This window comes from Cebidichthys violaceus, unplaced genomic scaffold (assembly GCF_023349555.1).
Source record: "Cebidichthys violaceus isolate CVI_PGR_0920_01 unplaced genomic scaffold, fCebVio1.0.p SCAF_37, whole genome shotgun sequence".
Lineage (NCBI taxonomy): Eukaryota > Metazoa > Chordata > Actinopteri > Perciformes > Stichaeidae > Cebidichthys > Cebidichthys violaceus.
In genome coordinates, this window is record NW_027176561.1 from 1,316,227 (window position 1) to 1,342,507 (window position 26,281).

General features: G+C 43.6%; 1 protein-coding gene across 2 annotated transcripts in view; it reads right to left on the reverse strand.

Moving 5' to 3' along the window:
* Window positions 1–26,281, reverse strand: part of ssbp4 (single stranded DNA binding protein 4) — an 89,149-nt gene that overhangs the window by 3,989 nt on the left and 58,879 nt on the right. For both annotated transcript variants that reach the window (XM_068725901.1, XM_068725902.1), the window contains exons 5-16: window positions 21,761–21,850; window positions 10,080–10,163; window positions 7,308–7,434; window positions 7,087–7,154; window positions 5,811–5,875; window positions 4,322–4,367; window positions 4,184–4,219; window positions 3,991–4,045; window positions 2,457–2,527; window positions 1,362–1,440; window positions 899–927; window positions 691–792 (exon numbers count right to left, since the gene is read on the reverse strand). In XM_068725901.1, the coding sequence (XP_068582002.1) occupies window positions 691–792; window positions 899–927; window positions 1,362–1,440; window positions 2,457–2,527; window positions 3,991–4,045; window positions 4,184–4,219; window positions 4,322–4,367; window positions 5,811–5,875; window positions 7,087–7,154; window positions 7,308–7,434; window positions 10,080–10,163; window positions 21,761–21,850 (852 nt within the window). The remainder of the gene's footprint in view (window positions 1–690; window positions 793–898; window positions 928–1,361; window positions 1,441–2,456; window positions 2,528–3,990; window positions 4,046–4,183; window positions 4,220–4,321; window positions 4,368–5,810; window positions 5,876–7,086; window positions 7,155–7,307; window positions 7,435–10,079; window positions 10,164–21,760; window positions 21,851–26,281) is intronic.

Below are 26,281 nucleotides of genomic sequence, written 5' to 3' on the forward strand. Positions count from 1 at the left end.
TGCCACATGTCTGCACTGTGGTGACACTTGTCTTTTTTTAGTGTGAAGTCCGCCAAGACAGTCAAGAACTTACGAGAGCATATTAGGGCCAGGCATACGGAAAAGAAAAGAGATTTTGTAATGTCAAGAATAACATTAAAATTTCACTATATGCACTAACTCTGGTAGTTTATTTAGTAGATTTATTCTCGTATGGTTGACGTTTATTCTCAAGATTTTATCCATACTCTTGAATAGTATTTCAACTTCATTCTCAACATTTCATCTTTCTCAAAATGCAACATTTCGACATTATTTCCCTTCTTCGTGGCCCTAATACCGAATTTAGACGTCTATCTGAAGTGTGACTATTAGTTTGATCTAGTCAAAGTCAAAGTCTATTTTTGTGTAACCAGCCACGGTCACCTTGGACAATTAACACACGGCATTTCAATTTTGTAACCCTTGATTGAGTCTCAGATCAGATGGAGCAATTGTATTAAATATATACATTTTTTGTGACTGTCCAAATCAAAATATGATCCTGCTGTTTGATCAGGTTACCAGTGGAGATTTGTGCAGGTATGACTGTAATCTAAAACAACTTATTTAAATATCCGATTTTATGCCTTATTACTATTGAATAGGGTTATCTAAAGTATTGCAGTTTGTTCCCAGCTTAAAAGGTATGTTGTCTCTGTTTGTACTCACACTTTCACTTTGGAATGGGTTTAAAAAGTTGCCTGCCATCTCGCCGTCGTCCCGCGGAGTGCCGGGAGGATTGTTCATGCCTGCCATGTTGTTGGGAGAATTCTGCAACACAGATGAAAAAAAAAGAAACAGTAAGAACACAGCCCTCTGATAGACAGACAGACAGACAGACAGATGGATAGATAGACAGAGAGTCAGTCAGTCTTACCTTTGGCAACCCATCCATGTCACCAGAGCCTGTGATCAGAAAAGGAAAAAGGAGAAACCTGAATCATTATGAGGTAACTGTCAAGTGATCCTCAGCGTTCCTGCTGCTAATTCAACACGAGTTCAGGATATCCAGTGCGAGTAGAAACAACCTGCCCTCTCACAAGAAATGGCCTTTAATTAAGCTATTTGTTTCAGACACAGATGAGCAACAACTCACTGGCTTCACTGATCACGTCTCACCCATCTGCAGGATCGATTGGCCTACTCACTGCCCCACTAATCTGTTTTAACTGGGATCAATACCAGGGGGAGGGAGAACACTTCCTCTACCAGCCATGAGAGGGCAGACTCTCACTTCTAAAGGCCTTTGTTCACAGAGAGTAACAGGCTCCACTGGATATACTCAGGAGCGTATAGCAAGTACATGCTGCATACACTGTGCATTGTGTTTGGCTACTCACCTAGTGATCCGTTCATATGATGCTGCTCCATAGCACCCATTCCACCCATGGGCCCGTCAGGACCCGGTCCCATTGGGAACTAAAGACAGATGTACGAAGGTTAGTTATCTTGCTCGTTCCCTGCTTGGGGAGCATGGCAGTGGAGGAGATTAGACAAATACATCTTGGGTGAAATTCATTAAAGGGCCAGTGTGTCGCAATTACGGGAATCTATAGAGCTCAAAAGTGACCCGCTCATTCACTCCATTGACATTTCAGAATATTCTTGTATTAAAAGTTTTAAGCATGGAACTATCCAACCAACTTCGAGATGAATCGTGACCCTAAAACATTTGATCTGCAGCAAAAAAAACATTTGAAAACGGAAAGGCAAAGGTACAAGTCTTGTGTTTATGATTACTTTAAGAGTGAAGGAACTACTCATCCCATAAACTATTGCATATGCGGCCTCGCTGCCTCTGGAAACTCTCTTTTTAAAAAGAGGACAGATTCAGTAACTGCTTGGCTTATGTGTCGCCCAAAATGTTGTCAGAAACACATTTCAATGAGCTATTTCTGTAATATAAGAGAACGTTTCCAAACGAGCCGTCATGCTGGCCCGGTTCGAGATCCGGGAGCAGACCACAGGGCAGCATGTACGAGCTCGTACCCTCACTAGCCGTCCTCGGGGTGCTGTAAACATTTCCATGGTAACAGCGAGCTCCACCAATCAGGGACATTGCTGTTACACTTGAGGATTGTGGGTAGTGTAGTACATCTCCATGGCATTGCGAATAGAACGTGTTTTTCTTAAAACAAGGTTGACGGACTTGTGTCTTCTGCAGGAGAACGTACCATCATCATTTCACAATCTCATGGCTCAAGGTAAGTCTAACGTGGATGGTTACGTCATTATGTCTAATAATTGTTATGAAGGGGATTTTCACTCACTGTTGAGCTCAATTAGCAGAAATGTAATATCATATTCATAACTATGTTTTCATTAGTACAGAATCACCTGAAACTAAGAATCGTTGTGTTTTTTCGCAATCTGCAACCACACATCATACACACTGTACATTTAACTGTAAAATCAAACAAAATGACATTACTTACATTAGGTCTATTTCCACCAGGGCCGATAGGGTTCATCATTGTGTAGATGTTTTCACTTGAGTTTGTCGAATCTATGAATAATAACAAATATTTCAAATCAGAACACTGTAAAGCAGTTTGTTCACCACAGACCCTTGCACTGTTACCTCTGTCTGTTCTGATATCCAATTGTTTTAAAAAAAAAATGTCAAAAAACAAGGTGGGCTTGGGGTATGAAATGAGGTCATGAATGGAAAATAACGAGCCGAGCTGCACAGAAACGGCTGGAGTGGCACTGTCTTTCACTGTATTTGACAATGTTTCACTTTAATTCTGCCATTTGTACAATTCAGCCAGCTAGAGCCCCGACATGCTCTTACTTCGGCTGTACAGGACGAGGACCACCAGTGTGTTACTTTAAGTGCCAGTACATAATGTCAGTGAATCAGTCTGTCAATCAATCTAGACCCTGCACACTGCGATGTACAATAAAAAAAAAAGAACCCAATTCCATCTTATTCCTACAATCAGGAGATTAGAGGGTCTTTTATGGCAGCCACCAATACGTGCCGTGTCGCTCCTCGTGTGTCCTGAAAAGATTCAGAAGGATGAGGTGACCTTGATCTGACATTACAGGCAGAAAGTTGTGAGTGGAAGAAAATATAAATAAGAAATAGCAGATTGAAAGATCGGGGGAGGAGATGGATACAGTATGTGCAAAGTGGTGGAGAGATCTTGCCTGTTAGTGTCCCTGAATCTAGCTTGTGCTGTCGTGACTGGAGGAGGGGGGCAATACTGAGTGGGAGGTGTGCATTTTTGTGGGAGGTTTGTGTGTGTGTGTGTGTGTGTGTGTGTGTGTGTGTGTGTGTGTGTGTGTGTGTGTGTGTGTGCGTGCGTGCACGTACAGTCTTGGCGACTGCAGTGGAAATATGTTTCCCCTGCCGGTGTACGTGTGAGCAGGAGCATTTTGTGCAAAAAGGTTGCCCCGGCAACGTATCACAATAGAGGAACGTATATAAATAATAAATAGTGGACACAAAAAGAAGCTCTCCACAGGCCGGCAGAAACAGAACATCCACAGGATATCAGCCCACAGTGTTTTGTTCTCCGCTAATCCTCCACAGAGACACTAGATTGATGGGTCAAAGCTGAGACGGATCGCTCGTTTGATTGCAGACTGACATGCCTCTGCTTCCCTTTTATTCAGCTGTCTCCACAATGACAGAACACATCTAACGACACTGGAATAATTTCCAGAATGTGCCTGAACTAGAAAGCACCGATACCCGACCAGATCGTTATCATGCATGTATCGGATATCTCCAAATTAGGCTCAGTGCAATATTTCACCAGTTTTGACAACATTTTACACTTAGAAAATCATTCCTAAAGACTCAATTCCTTAAGTATTTAGAGTGATTTCACTGCCTGTCTCTCCCGAAGAGAGATGTGACTCTCACAGAGAAATGGTTTCATGTTTCTTAGACAGAGGCCTTGTTCAGTGAACGCTGGATAAAAGTAGAAACCAGAAGGGAAACTGAAGTGTATAACTCACCTCCGGGGCTTGGCATGATGGGAGTTCCTGGTGGGCCGCCTCCCCCTGGAGGGCCCTGAGGGGCGAAAGAAGCGAGAGCAAAAGAGAAATGAGTTCTGAGTGCATCTAGATGGCAGCATGCCTGTTAGATATCACCGCATGACAGGTAATTTATGGCCCGTGGTCGAACACGAGTCCATGACGGGACACTTACCACATAGTTGCCTGGAGATGAAGATGAATAAGCTATCTGTGGAGAGAATAGACCCGAGGTGAAACAAAACACGAGACACAGTTATTGTAAACACACTCAGTCATGTCGGAGACGAAGATGTAAGAGAGTGTGACTCACTGAGTTGGCGTTGGGGTTCGGCCACGGACCTCTTCCACCAGGACCCCTGGAGACGCAGACAGAGAGAAAGATATTTAATAGATGATTTCTGGCTCACAGCAAAGTTGCATGCGTCGTGTTACATGTGACGATTTTGTAGGTGCATCATGGCAGCACATATTTTAAAGTATGGTACATAGCTCTGTAAGGCCGGGTTGCACCGGCAAGGATTAAGTTAATCTAAAATCATTCTAATCGGAATTTAACAAAACCTGGTTTACAATGAATGAATCCAGATTTAAAATTATGCAGAGCTCTGTTGCACAATCAAAAACTAATTTCAGTTTAGTAAATCCAGGTTTAAACCCAAATGAAATAAGAGTTTAATCAATGCAATGCTTGCTTACGCAACTTAAAATGAATACATGAACACAGGTGTCTGCTGTTAAGACTTAGTGTGCATGCTATAAAAGAAAGAGGGAATTCCTTCACAAAAACAACTAGCTAGGCTGTCTTAAAAAGTCAGTTAGCTAGCATAACGTTACTCATGATGGCTTGGCAGAGAATCTCTAATTTAGACTCTTTTGAGAGGAAATTGTTGGCTGAATTAATAGAGCAATATTGCCAAATAAGAGGATATAAAAACAGCAAAGTTTTTCACAGCAAGGAAAAAAAGAGATAACAGATTCCTTGCTGAACTGTTATCTTGCAGCATCATAAAACTCATCTGGGTTGAATCTGCCCCTTAACTTTGAAAATATTATCCGTCAATTCAGAGTTTTTACATTGTGATGTATTCTATATATATATATTTCCAGTGGTGGAACTTAACTAATTCCATTTACTCAAGTACTGTACCTAAGTACAATTTGGAGGTACTTTACTTGAGTATTTCCACTATACTCCACTACATTTCGGAGGCAATTATGGTACTTTTACTCCACTTCATTTACCTGACAGCATCAGTTACTAGCTACTTAAGAGATTGAGATTAATTATACAAAATATCATTATTATTTTGAAATAGGCCATTTTGCATGATGATAATTTTACTTTCAGTATATATTGATGCAACTACTTTTTAATGCAGTACTTTTATTTAAGACAGCGTATTTCTACTTTGTGGTGTTGCTTCTTTTAGTTAAGCAAAAGATCTGTGGACTTCATCCACCTCTGCTCATTTCAGAGGTGTGATACAGTCAATTCCACTTACTGGCGTTTTCATTACAGGGGAAGTAAGATTTCCACAACATCTTGGTGATAGTAGTTATCTTATCTCACCTATGTTATGCTGACATCTGGGAACAAATTAGTCCAAAAGGGCAGAAACACGAGTGAACAACACCAAATGCTGCAGCAAGTTCAAGTCTGTCGTACCGTATTCACTCTAGTTGTGAGAAAACGGTTCTCCTAACTGCAGGCAACAACGGTTAAAACGAAACAAAAAACAAGACCGTAGTTGGCGGCAGAATTCACAAACATTTAAAAAGTTCTTTTCCAATCTACTAACATGTTCATGCCCGGCATCCCTGGCCCCATGGAGTTTGGAGGAGGCCTCATTCCTCCGCCGTAGTTCTGCACAAAGAGAGGAGCGCACAGTCAGCACGGCGTCTCACACCTGCTCCGTCTAAAGGTTTGAATCCTAATGAAGGTCAGCGACCATCATGTCTTCCCCTAACTAGTCTTTAATTATGTGATGTACGGGCTGTGTGTGAGAAGAGGACAGCTGTGTGTGAGTGTGTTTGTGTCCGTCTGTACGTTGCGTGTCTCCTCCTCTCTGTGTCCACGCTCCCCTCTGTGTGTTTGCGTGTATGTTTTCATGGCTGCCCAGCAGGCAAGTTTGGCTCGCGCTACATGTGTGTATTTGTGTGTGTGTGTGTGTGTGAATGAGACAGACATAGAGAGAGAGAGAGAGAGAGAGAGAGAGAGAGAGAGACAGAGAGAGAGAGTAGGGGGGAAGGCCAGAGAGCAGCTCCACTCAGAGCAAGAGTTTTGTTCAGCAGACGATTACACTTGTCGAGCAGATGCCACACCAGCTGCTGGTGCGTTCACTGCCAAAGTCACCGAGCCAGGGTGGCACAGAGAGGGGCCGAGGGGCACGGGGAGAGAGTGTGTGTGTGTGTGCACGCGCGTGTGTGTGTGTGTGTCTTTGTGTGAGGTGATGTTGGAGCGGGAGGTGGTTGGGTTGCAGAATGAAGCAGCTGTTTGGTAACGGTAATTCAAAAGGACACTGTTGTTTCAGCATCTTATGTTTTACACGGAATCACATCGGAAATTAAAGTGATAAAAGGAAATCCAAAGTTGGCATCATTGTTTCTTTTTTTTTTTGTGGGTCAAAATGTGTTGGTGGCTGCTCGCTCAGGGGTGGTCTTCCTAGGTGGGAGTCGGCAAGTAGGATTTAACATGTAGAACCGGCGCTGGCAGTGGGTGAGCTCTGGTTAGGGCCAAGCTAATCATCTGAGCGCTTCTGACATTTAAAACGTAAAGTTACGAGGCTGGCAGAACTAAAATGTCTCTTCAGCAAAGAAGAATGGATTATCTGCATGCCGTTTATAGGATGCCGGTTTGACATTATGGCAGTTTTTACGGTAGCCTTTAATGAAGGGCAACCAAACATTGGGTTTGTTCATAAACCGACAGTCCCAAGCACCAAATCTGGCTGTGTGGCAGCTGCAGAGTGGGTGTGCAGTGGGCTGCTGGTGCTGTAGGACACCGCCCACTGTCATGACTTTATTAACGCAAGTTTTATTCTGCACGAGTGACAGAGTAATGTCTCTGGTGCCTACCTGTGGGCCCATGCCCCCCATGCCTCGCGGGGGATTCATTCTCATTGGACCTCCCATGTTTGGATGTCCTGTGGTGAAACACAAGAGTGCAGCTCGTTAGAATGGCAGCGCTGTTTGGATCAATAACGATTCCATAAATGAGCTTCTGAATTCAGAAGCCAATATGAGATTACTCTGCAAAGCGCAGCCGCTCTGAAATAACACCACGCCTTCGTCAGTACCTTGAGGTCTGGTGGGGTCCAGGCTGTTTGGTAGGAGAGGCTGTGACCCGGGGATGCTCCCAGGGGGCTGATTTGGCATACGGAGGGCGGGCCTTGGGCCGCCTGGGTACCGTGGAGACATGAATGGCTGCAGGACAGATGCGAGAAGGACATTACAATGACTTTATTTCAGGATGATCAAGAGAGGAATGCCTGTTAGAATTCTTGATAGATGGGCTTTAAAACATCACAAATAAGTTTGTCCGTGACCTTGTTTTACTCAAGTGCACTTCCAACAACTTTAAGATAAGAGTGTACGACACATTTCATTTGATTAGCATGAAATCTAGCTCTAAAAATCAATGGATTCAAAGACAGAAACAACAATGTTAGGTTCATCATGAAGAATTAATCAAGGTGCTGTTTTCCACAACCTTTAACAAAATGAATGCAGCCGAAGCAATTAAACAGATTTCTAATGACATGGATGGAGATGAAACAATGCATGAATTGCAAAATACACAAACCACCTCAGCGTGCCGTTGTCATGATCAGCTCGGCAAACGTCAAACTCAGCTTAACAACTGCACATCAATCTTGTTCTAATCTTGGTTTGTTTGGTTTTTAAGATGGTGTTCATTTTTGTGTGCGTGTTTCTTTATCGTGCTGCTTTGAGATATATTTCAAACTCCGACTAAAGGACTCATCACTGCACACATGTGATGATGATGAAGCATTGGTACATATTAATGCCATTATAGGCAGTTTACCCATGAACATTAGACGCTAATTTTGTCTTAGGTCCAATAAATGGCTTTAAAGTTGTGCGAGTCTGGAAAAAATATATTTTAATGTGGAACTTGGTTCTAGAATCGTCTGCTAGCCAGTTTTAAACACACGTTGTCCGTATGTATGACACTTTATCTGGGTCTATTTAACCTCTTCCGTGGACTGAAGTTTTTACTCTGTAATTTGTTTTATTCTATGCGTGAAATGACGTGAACTCAAGGTTTAACTTTGCTGCCTTCTTGGCCAGATTTCCATCGCAAAAGAGATTTTATCTCAATGGATTTTATCTGGTTAAATAAGGGTCAAAAAATAAAATTGTGTTTTTAAGTGCAGAGCTCTACAGACTACTAATAACCCCAACATTATGATAATAATATCTTTATTATTAATCAGCTTTAATTAAACATAAACTCCCTTAGTATATCTGGGCAATTCTGGTTCTTCTTTCTACATAAAGATCGTAACAAAGTTTACCTGAAATGACGGACAAACCTAAACAACACTCACACGTAGGCAGTGAAACGATGCACAAAAGGCTCAGTAAACCTGAACAATTCGGAGGTGTTATCTTTACACGTCAGCAGGGGGAGCTATTGTGTTGAAGAATAATGTTCGGTAGCAGCTCCGTTACCTTCGCCAAGAAAGAGGGGCGTGTCATTAAGTTTTGTAAAGTAAGACCTCAGGTGGTAAAATCCATTAGGATAAAGGTAAAGGAGGATAAGATAAGAGCGAGGGAGAAAACATGTGGGACGGAAACCTGGACCGGAGGAACAGCACGGCCGAGAAGGAGGTGGAGCAGAAAAGAACACGACATCGTTGGATGGGAGGATGGAGCCGTACGAGCAGAGGAAGAGGTGTTCTACATCTTAATGTTTTGTCTGTTTTTGTGCAGCTGCACTTGTGTCGGCCATTGCTCTCACCGTGTCTGTATCACCAAACACCTGAGCTACAATAGTGCAGTCGGGATGGTGTGATTCATAACAGAAAGTGAATGCACCATTCCACATAGATGCCTCAGCAGAGAGGGGACAAGAGCAGGCTGGCCGAGACACACAGACACACACACACACACACACACACACACACACACACACACACACAAACACACACAGATACACACACACACACATCCACAGAGCCAACCCAGCGCACAACTAGTGAATAATGTAACGCACCCCAGACAGATGGTTTTCAGAATTACCTATGAGAGGACGCTGCTGCAACTACAAATACCCACATCCAGTGAGCCATATGTCAGCGTCAGATGAGAAGAATTAATCCAACCATTTTAGCATCGAGGGGAAACATGCAGATTTGAATGCCGATTGGGTGAGAGTTGTGTGTTTTGGTCACGGAGCATGAGCAGAATAATGTTCACATCATCGTTTTCACACAGAGATAAGCACAGACAACACAAATACAACAGGAGACTGGCTCTCAATGGTAATTATGTGCTGTATGTTTTTGTGTGTCTTTGTGTGTGCGTTTGGGGGGCAGGCAGAGGACGAATTATATAATCTCACTTAGCCCTCGAGGCGAGGACCGACTTACTACAGTTTTCTTTTTAACCCTCTTCCCTCCTTCCTCCTCCTTCACTTTCCTGTCTACCTTCTCCTCCTCTCCGCTCCTCCTCTGACCATGTTGTGGTGGGTTTGTGCACGGAGAGCTGCGCCGTGTCAGGCTGTGCTGCAATATTAATGGTCTATTGATGGACTATGGGATGGTGAGTGCTGGGCTGAGGGAGAGCGAAAGGCCCTCCAGATGCACCTCCGCTCCTTATAGCGGGGCCAACACAGCTAAATTATTCATCCAACCCACCATCGTGGATGCTGCCATGTCCTGTCTGCCAGCACAACAAGCGACCTGCGTGCTGGTTTCATACTGTTGTGGTTGTGAGCGAGTGAACGAGAGAGTGAGTGAGTGGGTGTGAGAAAGTGCGAGTGGGCTTTGAGAGGGAACTAATACACAGCAGCGGAGAAAAGAGAGTCAATGTTTACGTCTTACCTGTCCGTGAGGTCCCATCATGGGATTACTGGGGTTGTGTGGGGGGGGCTGCGTGTGAGGGGAGGGCTGAGATCCTGGAGGACCCTGGTGAAAAAAAATTAAATAAGATGTCAATAAATGCCTTCAGTGATATTCAAACCTGCTTGGGAAAAAACAATATTATGTGGAACAACCTCGCATTGAGTCCCTCTTCAGAGCGAGTTATTCACAGAAAGAACAATGTGATATAACATTTAAAAGGGTCAGTTCACACAAATTCTAAATAAACACATTTTCTAACTTTCCTCTAGTTTCACTTAGCCATGAAGATGAATATCTCAATAACTGGGTTTTAATTGCCCAGATCGAAAGATATGATTGAAAGGTTTTTGCTTCCACCCGAATACAGCAGAAGAGAACGGAATTTGAATTGCGTTTGCGATGCTCACGGCATCAAAACAAAACAAAACAAAAGTCAATAGCAATATTCACATCACCAGTTTTTACAGCGACTATTTCCTCTGTAAAAAGTAGTAAAAGTAATTGGGGTGAATCGACCATTAGAAAGGTAAAATTTTATTTGTTATGTATTATGTAGCAACATTCTCCCACAGCTGATTATTTTATGCACAAACATAAAAAAAAGAAGATAAATTAATTATGATCTACATTCTCGTGTGTTCAACATTTGAAACCTGCATTTAGAAATGCATGATTGAATCAAATGACTGGAATGTAAAGTGAAGAAGTGGTTGAGGTGGTTGTTGTTATGGGGATCAATGATGAACTGCCTTTTTTTCCGGTTTGGTTTGCTGGTCTGTGCTTCATCAAGTCAAACATATGAATCCATGAAACGCACTACAAGCACTTAAGAAAAGATAGTGTCAGGCATGACATGGTGGAGAGACATACATGTAGATACACAGTATTTTCTCAGGAATTGTTAAACCAAACTACAGCGAAAAGTTCAGTAAATATTTGACTTAAATTCATCAGATAACTAGAGACCCACCTTCAGAGGGATAATAATGCTGCTCTTTATCACTTAACTAAATAGACAACAGAGTAACTTGTTTCTGTTTCTCTCTGCACCCTAGTGGTCAAAATCACCTGGTGCAGCTTTAATTAAGTAATTAAAGTGATTACCGTATGTCCAATTTAAGTATGTATAATAACAGCACAACTGTCACATCTATTCCGCTACATCAACAAGGAATCACTGACATTATGAGAGGGCCACTTTGATTTTCATGGACAGGAATTGTTTGTTACCAGGATGAGGTCAGATCAATTCACGAGGTGGACTTTAATCAACATTCAGTCAGGATTTCAAAGGATCATTCTTGGTATTTTCAAACAATGTCTTATTTTTTTTAATAATTTTTGCCATGATGATGCTTGATTCTGGGCTGAAAACAGGCCGGTACGGTCCAGTACTCCGTACCACTAAAAGATTCAGCGCAGGTGAACACGTTATGATTCACTTTAATTAACACCGCGAGATAGGGCATTTGTGCTGCATTCATGTGGTGTCGGAATAAACGTAGAAATGAATTACCAATTGGGAAAATTCATGTGAATGTCCCTTCAAGTAGAAACAACTTAAAACGTGAATTAAAATACAACATGTCCTCTTCGTAGCGTTTAAGTTGTTTCCACATTCCCACTTAAAAGCTCAAGAACACACGGAAATCAGAAGAACGACTTCTCAACTCGGGAGACGTGACCATCCGAGGAGCACTTGAACACACCATGGTCTGCTGTCTCTCCCGAGTGCCATTCTAGTTTTCTTATAAATTGCTTCTAATTGTTCCAGTGTCAGTGTGTTTGTGCCCAGCACAGACCTGCAGGTTTTTTTAAACTGTGCCTGCTGCCTACACTGTGTAGTGAGCCTATACTGCTGGCAAACGGCAACTTCTGCTGCAGCTGACTGTCTGATATCGAGCGCTGTGGGTTTTTGGCAGGCAGTCGTTTCTTGCAGAAATCTGTGAACTGTTCAACTGCAGTCGATGAATTCAGTCGGTTTTTTTTCTTCTAATTAAAAAAAATAAATCAAAATTGTTAAAAGTTTTGTCAACATTCAAAAATGTTTCCGTGGTACTTACGCCAATTTTTAAAAAATAGATTAGTGGCTATGATGTCAAGTGTTTCTAATTCATTTCTCCACCATACAGGCGCTAAAGGGATGCATGAAGGAGAACAAACAATGACGGTTGGGGTCTCTACTTTCATCCCTGACTTGATCCAGTTTGACAGAGGCGCTGCTGACCGACACACAGTCAAGGGCCAAAGCAAGCTCAATTTTGGTGAGCGCTTTCAGCCTGCGGGGACGTGCCAAATATTTGAACCCAATCAAACGTCATTATGGAAAATGTGTCCCAGGTTGAAAATAATAATTCTGCCTCTCTGACTCAGTCTCTGGTATGTGAACAGCAGTTTCAGTTTGCAATGTGAGAGCGAATGAGCCGTTTCTCGTGTTAATCTCTCAACCACAACAACAACAACAACAAACAATGTGTTAAGTACGTTAAAGTGAATACAGTATCAGAGGTCGGAGTGACCGCGTTGTCTCTTCCTACAGTAACCTCATCTGACTCCAGCAGCAGCTGCTCCAACACAGAACTGTTACTACCTGAACATCAATACGGAGAAAGAGGACCACCCACTGCCAGACCAGGCTTATCTACTAGTCTGCCAGAGCCTCCGTCAAGCACTCTGCTATCAGGTAACATTACAGGTGTGTGTGTGTGTGTGTGTGTGTGTGTGTGTGTGTGTGTGTGAGGGGTGCAACTGAGTGGTGATGAGTGCGAATATGAGATCCCTTTTTTTTTTTCCACAGGTGAAAGCAGGATCTCCTTCCCTCAGGTGCTGAGTGTGTGCTGGCTTGAATATGTGTGTGCATGTACAGTATGTGTATTGAAGGGGGCTGCTGAGGGCTGTTACTTCAACAGGTGTGTGTCTAACATCACACTGAAAAGGCTAAAGGATTAGGGGATTACCCATGTGCAATATAACCTGAGACACACACACACACACACACACACACTCTCTGGTAGACATGTTTACATAACTTTGGTTTCCTTTTTTTGAGCAAATATGCAGAAATAAATGCATGCACACACAATAAGGCTTCCTTTATTGATTTAACATTTCCGTTTTAATAAGTGCTTTATGAATGAATATAATTAACTTGATTAATCCAGTAATTATTTTCGGAGTAATCGGTCACTTATAAAATTATACACAGCTTTGAAATAGCTAATTTTGTCTCATAGATATTAAATCAAATATTAAATTTACAATGATATAAACTAAACAATAAAAAGTAAAATACCTCATATTTGAGAGGCTGGAACCAGCAAATAGATGCTATTATTCTGTTTTATAAAATCTTTAAAAATTGATGGCTTGTGTTCTTTTAAGAGAAAAAAAAAATGAAAAAATCTTCACACAGAGGCTTGAGCAGTTAACCATTTCTCACAATTATTGTCAATAATTTGTCGGCGTGATTTTCTGCTGACCAGCTTTGATTAATGGACTAATTGCTTCAGCACAAACGCACACACCCACACACACACACACAGTCACACGTAACTGTCTAGACTTGTGCACCTCTTCGCCTGTGTGCAGCGCTCCTCCTAAAGGATGCAGCTGCACAGATACCTGCATCTCTCCAGCCTCACACAAACACACACACACACACACACACACACACACACACACACACACACACACACATTCCCTTTAAGTCTCTCCCCCCCCCCCCTTTTGTCGCTCCCTCACTTTCCCACCCTGCCCACTGTGCCGCCCTCCCTGTGCGAGTGCACTGTTGGCATGGCTGGCATGGTGGAGTGCCGACAGAGCTGAGCACCAGGAACCTGTGGGAGCTGCTGCGGTGGGAAAATAAACATGCCTGACTGACAGCTTGAAACAAGTGCGTTCCCACAGGCACAGATACGACGCTGCGGCGCTGCCAGGCTCACTGTATAAGAGCTCACATTTTGGCAGGAGAGATGAGCTTGTACATACACGTGAAAACAACACTGCTCATAAGCAGAAGCACTTATTCATGGACTCGCCACCCTTTGTAGCAGGGCACAAGTGTTGGGCTCAGCAGCAGCAGGGCTCTCAGCACTAGTGTTGTCACAATACCAACATTGTGACTTCGATACCATACCCTGGTCTAAATACCTCGATACCGATACGATACGAAAAACCTAAAACATCTGGAAACGTAATGGACCATGGAACTTTAAATATTACTATAAATTATTATAGTAATATACAGTAATCTGATGTCACCTGTAGAGTTAATGTGATTTCTGGTTTCTGATATTTTACTTGATATTTGCAACCAGACATCACTTGTTAAACAGTGCTGTTTAATACGTGGACGGGAGACTGCGAGAGGCTTCCAAAACAAAAAACAAAAAAAACGGTCATTTCTTTGGTCATTTCTGTCAGAAGTTGATGATTGAAAACCTGCTAAAATCAGGAAGACACCACAGAAACCGTAGAAAGCGCTGTGTAGTGTGTGTCAAAGAGGTGTTTTTGGGGGACTGTGCAGCCCCCCAAAAACACCTCTCATCCGTTGACTCTATCCCTCTGGTTAGCGCTTGATAAATCTCAGGACCCGCAGTTTATTTTCTGACTGCTGTAAAGTTAAGAACTTCCGCTCCCGGCGGATCCCAATCCCAATGCAGTCCTACTCACAGGAAATAGCCTGCAGCTCTTATTAAAAAGCTGTCATTCTAAAAGTAGCGGCACTGATAAAACGGGGGTATCGTACCGTCTTTAACGGCGAGGCATTGTGATGCCCTTCTAGTACCGGTATATGTAACACCGCTCAAGACAGGCGCTTCTTATCCTTTTGAGACTCTGCAGTTTACTTTTTTCTTGCTGCATTGATCCTGTTCATCTCGTTGTCGTGAGAACGGCTCATCTGAGGAGCGGCCACGTCTTCAATAGAGCCACTTATTAACCAGCTACACAACACACAGCCGGTCAATAATCTATTCAACAATCTGGAAATGTTTATTTAATTGTACATACAGTGAACTCTGGATGTGTTGGCACAGTCATGACGTTTGTACCGGTGCCACTGTGGTTGTTCTGCCACTCCGTGTGTGTATGTTTTGGGTGGTTAACACCAGCTGTACTGGCTCGCTCTGTCTCTCAGCAGGTTCACACTGGGGCTAATGCAGCGCTAGCTCTGTCTGACCTCAGAGGTTATTGTTGTTGATGTGCCAGTCTGAGTGTGTGTGTGTGTGTGTGTGTGTGTGTGTGTGTGTGTGTGAGAGAGAGAGTGTGTGTATGTCTAACAAGACACCCCTGCGGGTTCCGGCTGCACTGATCCAGCTACAGCAGTCTGCTTCTCCTCTACTCACACACACACACACACACACACACACACACACACACACACACACAACCTAGTTTTAGTCACTTAGGAGGACACTGCATTTACTTACATTCATTTTCTGGAGCCTTACCCCAACCGTAACCTACCCCCAACCTTTAGCGCGTACATAACCTAATGCTTAACCGACTTTAATCAAAAACCAAGTCTTAACCTTAAAATTCAATAGTTCATCTTGTGGGGACCAGCTTTTAGTCCCCAAATGGAAGTCGAGTCCCCACAATGTGGCTGTGTGAACACATTCCCTGCTCTGTAGGTAATACACAATCCCATTCATATACACACACACACACACACACACACACACACACACACACACACACACACACACACACACACACACACACACTGCTCCTCTCTTGTTCCTCTCTATAATGTGCCATAATGGAGCATAGCTCCTCTGGCTGGGCCTCCCTGGGCCTTCCTGCTATTACATCTGAATGGGCCAGCATATGGCCTTTATGGCCGTACTGTTCTCTCTACAGGTCCCCGCAGAGAGAGAGAGAGAGGGAGAGAGAGAGAGAGAGAGAGGGAGAGAAGGAGAGAGAGAGAGAAGGAGAGAAAGAGGGAGAGAGAAGGAGAGGGAGAGAGAAGGAGAGAGAGAGAGAAGGAGAGAGAGAGTGCATTTCAACTGTCACAGAGGTGTACGCAGGGCGAGTTTGAAAAGTAGCTTGGTTGGAGTGTGTGCGCAGTGTGTGTGTGTGTGTGTGTGTGTTTGCCTGGTGTTGTTTGTGTATACGTGTAGGAGAGGGGAAGAAGGAGGGGGACATGGGGAGCGTTAAATGAAGCAATTAATAAAATCATTTTCTACCCGGCTAAGGAGATAACAGCTTGGCACAGTACCACAAACCCATCAACGCACCCCCCCCCCCCCCCCTGTCTCCCCACCACTCATTTCAGCTTAAGGAAGACCCACACCGCTGCCCCTGATGGACCACTAACACACACAGAGAGGGAGAGACAGAGGGAGAGAGGGGGAGAGAGAAAGGCATGGAGGGGCAGCAGTCGCCTGAGTTTTCTTTTCTTGTTTACAGCTGCCAACACTAGAGGGCAGTGTGTAACTTCCGTCAAACTACTGGACACACACACACACACACACACACACACACACACACACACACACACACACACACACAAACTGAGAGCGAGAACACAAAGCAGCCTGCATCACTGCACACAACAAACAAAGCCAGGAGGAACAGCACCACACACACACACACACACACACACACACACACACACACACACACACACACACACACACACACACATGCTGAGTGCACACTCATTGTCATTCCTTGCTAACATTCCTGAGAGCGTGGCAGTGGCAGCAGTAGGTCTTCTGCTAGCTCATTGTATATAAGCGCGGCGACACGTCAGCGCAGAGATGGGAACACGCTATCAGGGGTGTTTTCTCCCAGAGGACGGCCGTGAGACGCTGACAGCCGTTTAAACATGTTAGGACGGCACCGAATGATATCTATACATCTGTGATAGCCCTTCCTTGGGTTCTTCCAAGTTTCACCAACACTCACAGGGACTACTACGCGTGCGAGGTAGTCTGTCTCTGAGCCTACTGTATCGGCAACGTGCTGCCGATGGGGATGGAGCACGCACAGCGGGAGACAAAGGCTACATTGAAATCACTGTTTAACCGCAGTGACTGTTATCAACCTGGTCTAGCAGTAGCTACAGGCAGACAATGGACAGAGGAAACGTTTGCTGAGGATTGCCTCTCAGTGTGTTGTCATTCAAGGAGGATTGTTAGGTATCATTTTTGCCGCTGGCCTCTCAAGGAGGAGCAGAGACAGAGACAGTTCCTCTGCTTCAGTTCAGGCTGAAGTGAAAAGTCTGGCTTCTCTTGCATCTGTCTTTTTGAATCATCTAGCCACAACGCCCTTTCAGACATGGTAGGAAAAAGATGTGAAAACGCTTCAGCGATCTTTTTATTTTTTTTTACTAATGGCGTCTCTTGTCCAATGTTCAAAAGAAGACGAAGGCTTAGATTAGATTCACAGTTTGGGCCATATGTGCGTTTCCAAAGAAAAGCCACATAACCTTGTTTTAATTTTTCTGATGGTCAATCACCCAGGATCTACACCAACAGTCTACATTATCCGCTGAAGTACCAACACAGACCCTGACCAAACACTGAGATTCAACATTTGACTCATACAGATAATAAAAAAACACCCGAACAACCATTCATCAGCAATGGTTTTCATTCTCTCTTTCACATTTTAAAGCACTTCTTCTTACCTGCATCTTAGTCATACAAGTGACCAGTATGAACCCTGAGATCAATCTCACCTTTGATAAATAAATTACTGAGAGCAGATGTCTCCCTAATTCACCACGTGCCTGCCATGTCTAAGCTTTGAACAGGTTCTCAGATTTGTCTTTGATAGCTGGGTTGCTTGTTGTTTAACGTGTAATCAAACCTAATCCTCTTGTTGTGCTTTTTGGTGTTCTCCCTGAAGAGCCACAATTACCTGCAATAAAACACACTGCCCTTGACTTTGGATCTTTCTTTTTCTTTTTTCTTTTTTTGGCAAGAGGAGCCTTCCCAGTTTAGTAGAAAGAGGCTGCCCCACCCTAACTGGTTTACAGACTTAATGGAGCGCATTAAGTTTTCGAGTACTTGACGTACGTCGTGTGGATCAGAGAATAAAGCCAACAAAGAGGGATTTTTTTGGGCATTATTTGACAGGTGGATTATATAAATGTCTAAAAGAGCACATTTTATCAAATTAGTTTTTCCTTGGATGGAAGCCTAACTGTTATTTATTCAGCCTCCTTCTCATTATTGTATAGAATGTCCCAATAAATATATATATATATATATATATATATATATATATATATATATATATATATATATATATATAAATGTCTGTATGCCTTGTAAAGACTGCACAGTAAAACATTTTCCTGATACAATTCGTTTCCATCTTTGGAGCAGCAGATGGGAGATGAATCCATCAACTGTCCACTATTGTCGTCAGCTGTCATTTCTGTGATCACACATCTCTGAACGCCAATAAAAAACATTTTTTGAAAGACTTTCCTGACGTCTCAGTGTCCTCTCTTCTATTTCTCCTCATCCCTGTCATTAACTCTGTCTCCCCCCCCATCTCCCCCTTTGCTTGTCCTCCCCAGAGGGCCATGATGCAGCAGCGATGGACTTTAGCTGAGAGGAGAGGAGGATTATATACCGAATGTATCGAGATCCTCACACCTCACACAGCATTTCTCTCCAACTTCTTCCCTTTTCTCTTCCTTCCTCTGTCCTTTCTTCACCTAAAGCGTGTCTCTCTTCGTCTACCTTTCCTTTGTCTCTGCAGGACGACTCGATGCCCGGCTCGTCCTGTGAGAGACAGATTAGGGGAGCACACCCTCCTGCTGCACCCTCTGCCTCCATTTTCCTCCACTGTCCCTCCTTTGCCCCTCATCCCTCTCTCACAGGACTGTAGCCAATAACAGTGTTGGGGTCACCCATGTTAATTACACAGCTAGTGCAACTGGGAAAAATGTAATGCAACACACACACACACACACACACACACACACAGAGAGAGCACGTGAACAGTTCACACAGGACGGAGTTGGTGAGTAAGCATGTGTCACTGAAGCAGTGCGTGTGTGTGTAAGAGAGAGAGAGAGAGAGAGAGAGAGAGAGAGAGAGAGATAGAGAGAGAAAATAATAGTTTCAAAGTCAAGGGAAATGGAGAGAGCAAGGAAATGTCATGGAGAAGGATGCCAAGCGTACGAAGGAGAGAGGAGAGGGAGAAGGTGGAAGCAGACCCGGAGATGAGAAATGACTAAAGCGCGGAGAAAATTCCGCTTTTGCAGATACAACCCATTCACAATCCCACATCAGAAACATAATAACCATTGTCGAGTCTCTTACAAAAGGTGGAAAATTCTCCCTGTCAAATGACTGACCTTACCTCCAGTGTAACTGAGAGCAGTGAGATGAGCGTGTGAGTAAAATCTCAACAATACGTGGGAGGGAACGATAAAAAAGAAAAAAAAAGAAAAAGAAATCTGCTTCCCCTTCATCTGAATGAATAAATGAACTGCAGAAAACTCGCTAGCCTGCATTTTCAGCGGAGACCGCAGCCATTAGTTCACCAGGGAGGGAATGTCAGCTACCTGAGCAGTGTGTGTGGCGTCAGCTCTAGCTGAAGTTGAAAGATGCCATATGAACACACATTGAGATATGCTGCAGTTCTGGCAACACCGTCCGCTTGATTTAGGGAAGTCGGATGTGAAGTTTGTGGAGGTGCAGAGAACCTTTTGTCGATGTTATTTTTATTGTGTTTGTGTGTGTGTGTGTGTTATGCAGGCTATCTGTTTTGGTTTTCTTTACATTTGCTTGCTTTGCTGCTCAGATTAGCTGAGCTAAGCAAAGAGAAGAGAAGAGTGCGAATATTGCGGCGTTGGAAAGAAACCATCAATCTCGCCTTTCTTCTGCCTGTCTTCCCTCTGACCATCCTGTCTGTCTGTCTGTCTGTCTGTCCGCCATGCACACAGCGTCTATTTATGGAAAGCAATGTCACTCATGCAACACCATCGGATAGCTTTCTCCCTGGCCTGCTCACTGCTCATACATCATTAACATTCTCTACGACCCCTGTACGCACGCAAGCAAGCACACACACACACACACACACACACACACACACACACACACACACACACACACACACACACACACACACACAGCACACGACATGCTGCCAATCAACCAGCACAAGACAACGCAGGCTTATGGCTATACAGTTCCACACTGGATGTATTTACACATCAGGCATACTAAACGTCCAATAGGAGCACATTTGTAAAGCCTGCTTAATCATTAATAACATAAGAAGCATGATGGCATCCTGCATATTTTGATATTTCTACATGCAAAAAAACCCCAAAACAGACTTTGGCCAAATACATATTAGAGCTGCATCTGTATGTGCATCTGCGTGGACAGAGAGGGCCCTACAACAAAGTGATGGGCAGGAAACAGTCCCTTTGGAGCGGTTCAGAATTCCACCACCGGAAATATGCCGGTGTTCAAAGAAGAACTTAAATGGTGCCATTTGCTATATATCACCTCGAAAAGACAAACCTGTCTGAGGCATGGTTATATTACTTTTTTTGTAAATAATTGTCGGTAGCAATCTATATCAAAATTATACACTTAAAGTATAAAAAACAATAAATACACTATGAAAATATTCATTTTTATAGTCATATACATATATGCAATGGTGATTACTGGGTAATATGCGTTGATGTTCAAAAATAAACGCTGCAGTAAGAAACTACCTTAGGCCACTGCTGGGGATTAAGCGTTTTGATGCTTTTACATTATTTATAAAGCACCTAGACCTTCTTTATAATCAATAAAGACATAGAAATCTCACTTTCTACAACATGGGACCTTTAAGTGAAAACAATGTACACCTTTGCCAATTAGGGGAATATCTTTGCGGGTGCAGATATTTTAGATTTTGAAAGTGTTACGAGCTTAATGTGTTTTAAATAGAGCTTGCGTGTGTGCATGTTCTCGTGTGAGAGAGAAAGAAGAGAGTGATGACGAGAGAGAGAGAGAGAGACAGAGAGAGAAACAGCGTGAGAGAGACAGAGAGAGAGAGAGACAGCGTGAGAGAGAGAGAGAGAGAGAGAAACAGCGTGAGAGAGAGAGAGAAAGAGAGAGAGAGAGAAAGAGAAAGAGAGAGAGAAACAGCGTGAGAGAGAGAAAGAGAGAGAAACAGAGAAACAGCGTGAGAGAGAGAGAGTGAGAGAGATAGTGACCTCGTCAGCCTCAGAGAAAGCCTTCAGAGAACAGTGGTGACACGAGGAATTAGTGACACAAGTGACACAAACCAGTGATAATAGCCTCGTCTCTTTAACCCAAAATAAATAATAAAAAATCAAGCACTAATACATCCACCAAAGCAACATTTCATATTTGGGCAGATACTACGTATCAAAAAATGCTCTTTAGGAGTCAGCTTCAGACAGAGCCCCAGGAGTTAACAACCCGAGCATGGACATATGGGACGGAGGCAGAGAGACAGAGAAGGGAACACATCTGGACAGGGATTAAGACAGCTAAAGAGGCTAAAAAAGGAGGAGGAGACAGAAGGATTGGCTTAGCAATGGCTACGGGAGGGGCTGGGGGGGGGGGGGGGGGGGGGGGCAGTCGTGTGATGTTGTTGTGTGATGGGTGAAGGTGGGGGTGGGTGAGGGATGAAGTCAGTTAGAAAGTTATGTTCCTTACTTGAAAGAAGCCCGGGGGCATGGGTCCTCCTGGCATGCCATCATTGGGTGGCATGTTGCCCATCACTGGACTGGGAGCAGCAGCCGCACTCTGAAAGACAAAAAAAAAAAAAAACACAAGAGACCACAGTTTACTCCCAGTGTTCATGTTTGACGGAGCAGTAAACAGCAATCAGGTGTTCAAATAATCCCACGTTTCACCGAAAATAATGGAAAAGAGAGATACGGCGCGCAGAAATTATCTGTCGCAAAAACGTCCGACGCTGATTACACTCACTGAATGTCTGGACACAAATGGAACAATTACCGATTAACTGATGAAGATATGATTATTTAGTCACAGTGATAAATGAAACTATCTTGTCAAGATTCAGACAGTTTAGGGGGAACATTAAGGCTTCAGAGTGCTTCCAGTGGAGCAGTCTGTACGATGCACTGCAACAGACAGACAGACCAATAGATCCATTTCAGCTGAACTAGAAGACGTGAGAGAGTTATGTTTCTTTCTCCAACGCAAAGGAGACAAACTATTTGCAGGTCTGCTCCTATTTGCTCGATTTCTTATTTCTCCACGAGTCAATGTTCCAAATGGATCTGTTGGCCAACAAAAACTAAACAAAAGAAATGTGCAAATTGTACACAAACTCAGACTGAACTATAAAACTCCTGAATGTCAAAAAAAGAAAATCAAAATAAAATAATAAAAGCCTTCCAGTGGCATCTCCATATAGGTCAGGAGCTCAGAATCTTCAATTTGAGTATTTTTTTTTTAATTTATAAAAATATGCCAAACATTTTTTCTTTACATATCTTTAGTTCAGGCAGTATCTGATTAAAGAATAAGTTACAAGAATAAAACTCGGATCAAGCTAACCTCGCCAGCTCTCAAAACTTTTCATACTTACAGACTTTCATTGGGTACAAAGTATTGAGGGTCATCACCCAGTTCACTCCCGTACTTTGGTGGATTTTGTTAAATTCCTGTCAGTGTTTTCCCACTTCATATTGATGAACTACTAGATGAATTTTTTTTTAGTACCATAATCTTGATTTAAACAGAGCAGCCTTTAGTCCTCCATGCAATCCCAATTTTGAACATGGCCTCCAAATATATTTCAGGCAGTATTTCCTTCATCTTTTCTCTCAATTATAATGATTTTCAACATCGGGGAGAAGACAGATGTGACGCTCGCTGCTCTGGTTTCCTTCTGAGGCAGCGAAGCAGCGAAGCTGACAGGCGGTGTTTGGTCATGACTGCTTTGTCAGAGCTCGACATTCACACATGGCCGGCGCGAAAGAAAGGAAAAGAAAGTTTCCCAAAGAATACATATTCAATCAGAATCCAACACCGTGGAGGAATATTAAGCTACAAACAGCCCTTCTTCCTCAAAAGGAAATACAACCGTATTGGTTGTATGTTCAAACACTTAACATTCCTCATATTTACATTTCCCTGACAAGTGTCTTCTAGTACGAATAATGATGATGCGAGACGCAAACGTAGAAGCAGCTCGACGATGTTGCGCTTCTCTAAAAAGGTCAAAACGTTAGACTTTGACACCACGGACTGCGGTTTGTATCCTGCCTCCTTCGACGGGCAGAAACCACGACCACAGTCTTTCCCAAACCTTATCCCAGTAGTGTTAGTTACCTAAACGTAACCATATGTTAACCGTGGAGGGAGGCGGCAGATCAGAAAACCGCTCATGTGAATCTTATGTCCAGATGGAGGACTTGATGTAGAATCGCAAAGGAACCACAGAGGCTTTTATATAGCAATAATATTGCTTTTTAAAATTTTCACAAAATCTGTTAGCTAACCGAACAATCAGACTCTCCACAAAATGTACACACACACACACACACACACACACACACACACACACACACACACACACACACACACACACACAGTGTGCTCTCCTTCTGCCCCTCCCCCCACTGTAACGAGAGCTTCACTCACATCCAGAGCAAACAATCCCTCCATCCCTCGGCTGACCTGCACGGCCCAGGCACTAACTAACAGGCCCCGGGGCCATGAAGCCGGACACACACACACACACACACACACACACTGATAAGAGGGTGTGGATCTGTGGGACTCGAACAAATCATAAGAGACTTACAGAGTGTGGATATGGACATATCCACAGGAGTCAGACACCAGCAGAGAGACACAGAGAGAGACATTTTAACAGACAGACCTGGCAAACAATAGAGATGGAGAGAGAGAGAGAGAGAGAGAGAGAGAGAGAGAGAGAGAGGAGGCCAAGAGATCTCTCAAAGGGTGAGGAGAGGTTGGACAGTGAAGAACAGTCTGCTAAAGATGCTTCTATAGTCCTCTGAGGTCTGTGTGTGTGTGTGTGTGTGTGTGTGAACCGTACCACTTCCTCCCAGCCTCAACAGCAGACAAGCATGCAAGTCAAGAGTATCTACCAAACCGAAAAGCAAAGGAGCGCACAACAATGCCCCCAGCAACACAAAGTTATTCATGATAATTCAACAGTTCAGATATAAAGTTCTCACTCCCAACTTGTCAAATGCCGACGCTTCCCCTTGGTGTCTGGTACCGACGCACTGAGGCACCCTTTAGCGTCTGTATGAGAGGCACCAGGCTTAATACCAAATCCAATGTAAACCCATCAGCGTCATGGTTAGATGGTCAGAGCAACTGACGTAGTATAAAGAGCGAGAACATGTGTGTTGGCTGGGAGGGAGGAGAGGGGAGGTTGGATGGGTCAAACAAACACAGGACTTTCATAAAGGGGAACGCTGTTTGTGTCCCGTGTGAAAGACAATCAACTTATTTTGTTAAATTTATATCTATCAAATTGGGGCAAAAAAATGCTAAATAAATATCTTAGAAAGAGTCTTCCAAGACGTTTTGGCACGTTCTTGGTAACTGGGACCCAACCCAGGACCAGAGTCGGGCTCCTACTAAATTATATTCAGTCTAATGGGGTCAGATCCCATTGTATTGTTGCTATGTGGATCTGAGCAAACCCATTATCAGCTCTGATCACAATCATAATCACTGCAAGATACAAAGGTGGGTTTTTTTGAGTCAAGAAGGACAGTGTGAGCAGCGAGCTTTAGGAGGAAGAATGAAATGTTTTTGTCTCCTCCTTCAATGGCTGCTGATTGTAAGGTGGCGTCCTCTTTTTATTTGGGTCTGTCGGGTTGAGCGAATTTTGGATCAAGACTAATTATCCTGGCGTGTCTTTGGATGGGGTCTGACTGTCCTCTGGTCCCTCGCAAACAGGCAGAAAATATATTTCCGCGAGTCACGGTTACGTGGTGGGTTTTCCACTGGTTTGTCTTGGCTTGATCATGTCCAAATTTACACAACAAAATAAGTGTGTGAAATGAGTTGAATGGAAGGAGCAACTTTGCAGGATCACCTACAAGAAACAGAGGGATCTAAGACTCTTCTGACCTCAACTGGGCCCTATAAAGCGTGTAATTGTGAGCTGTTGTCGAACAATGGGACAGCAAAAAAACAATAGGCTAAATGCTGTATATAACAAACACACACACACACGGTTAACCAGGTACGACGTATCGGAGGGAGCATTATCTGCTCAGGGATCAGCAGAGAAAGAGAAAAGAAAGATGGAAATGAGAAAAGGAAGAGAGAAGGCCAGAGATGGCTGGATGAACAGCAGAGCATCTCTCAGGGAGGAGAAAGAGTGAATGGAAGTGGTGCTGGCATGTAAGTATGTGTGGCGAGTGTGCGCGTGAGTGTGTGTGTGTCCGTGTGTGTTTGTGTGTGTCCGTGTGTGTGTGTGTGTGTGTGTGTGTGTGTCTCAACCAGCCAGCGAGGCTCCACAGTACTCAGGTGAAGCGGCAGCAAAAGGCCCCCTTCTCCTAGTTGCCATGACAACCCCGACCTCAGCTCCTGCTCTCCAGTGCCCATTAAAACCCTCAGGCCGTCAATCATCAGCATGGCCAGGGAGCAGAGGGAGAGAGAGAGAGACAGAGAGAGAGAGGGAGAGAGAGAGAGGAAAAAAAGGAGAAAAGAAAGAGAGAGAAAAAGAAACAGAGATGGAGTTTAAAGCAGCCTGTGGCTTTTGATAGCAACCCTGTGTCTCCCTCTTCTTCTCTCTCTCTCTCTCTCTCTCTCTCTCTCTCTCTTTGCACACAAACCAACCTGATACACAATATACCTGCACAGTGTTAACTCCTCACACACATTCACACTCCTCTCTCTCTCTCTCTCTCTCTCTCTCTCTCTCTCTGTCTCTCTCGCACCTCCATAAAAACCATCCACTAAAATCCGAGCTGCCTCTTCACGACATTATCTTCATTCATTTCAAATCAATTTTCATACAAGCCATCTTCATTCAGCATCCCATTTTAACTAATGATCCTTCCTTGTTCGCCATATAACATCTTCAGTCTTAATTCTGCAGCCATCCATACTCCCTCCTTCAGATCGGAAAAAGAGTTTCTACCCAATGTTTTCAAAATCTAAAGCTCTCTGACCATTGTCTTCCAGGGTGTTTGCCTATAGGTATGACAA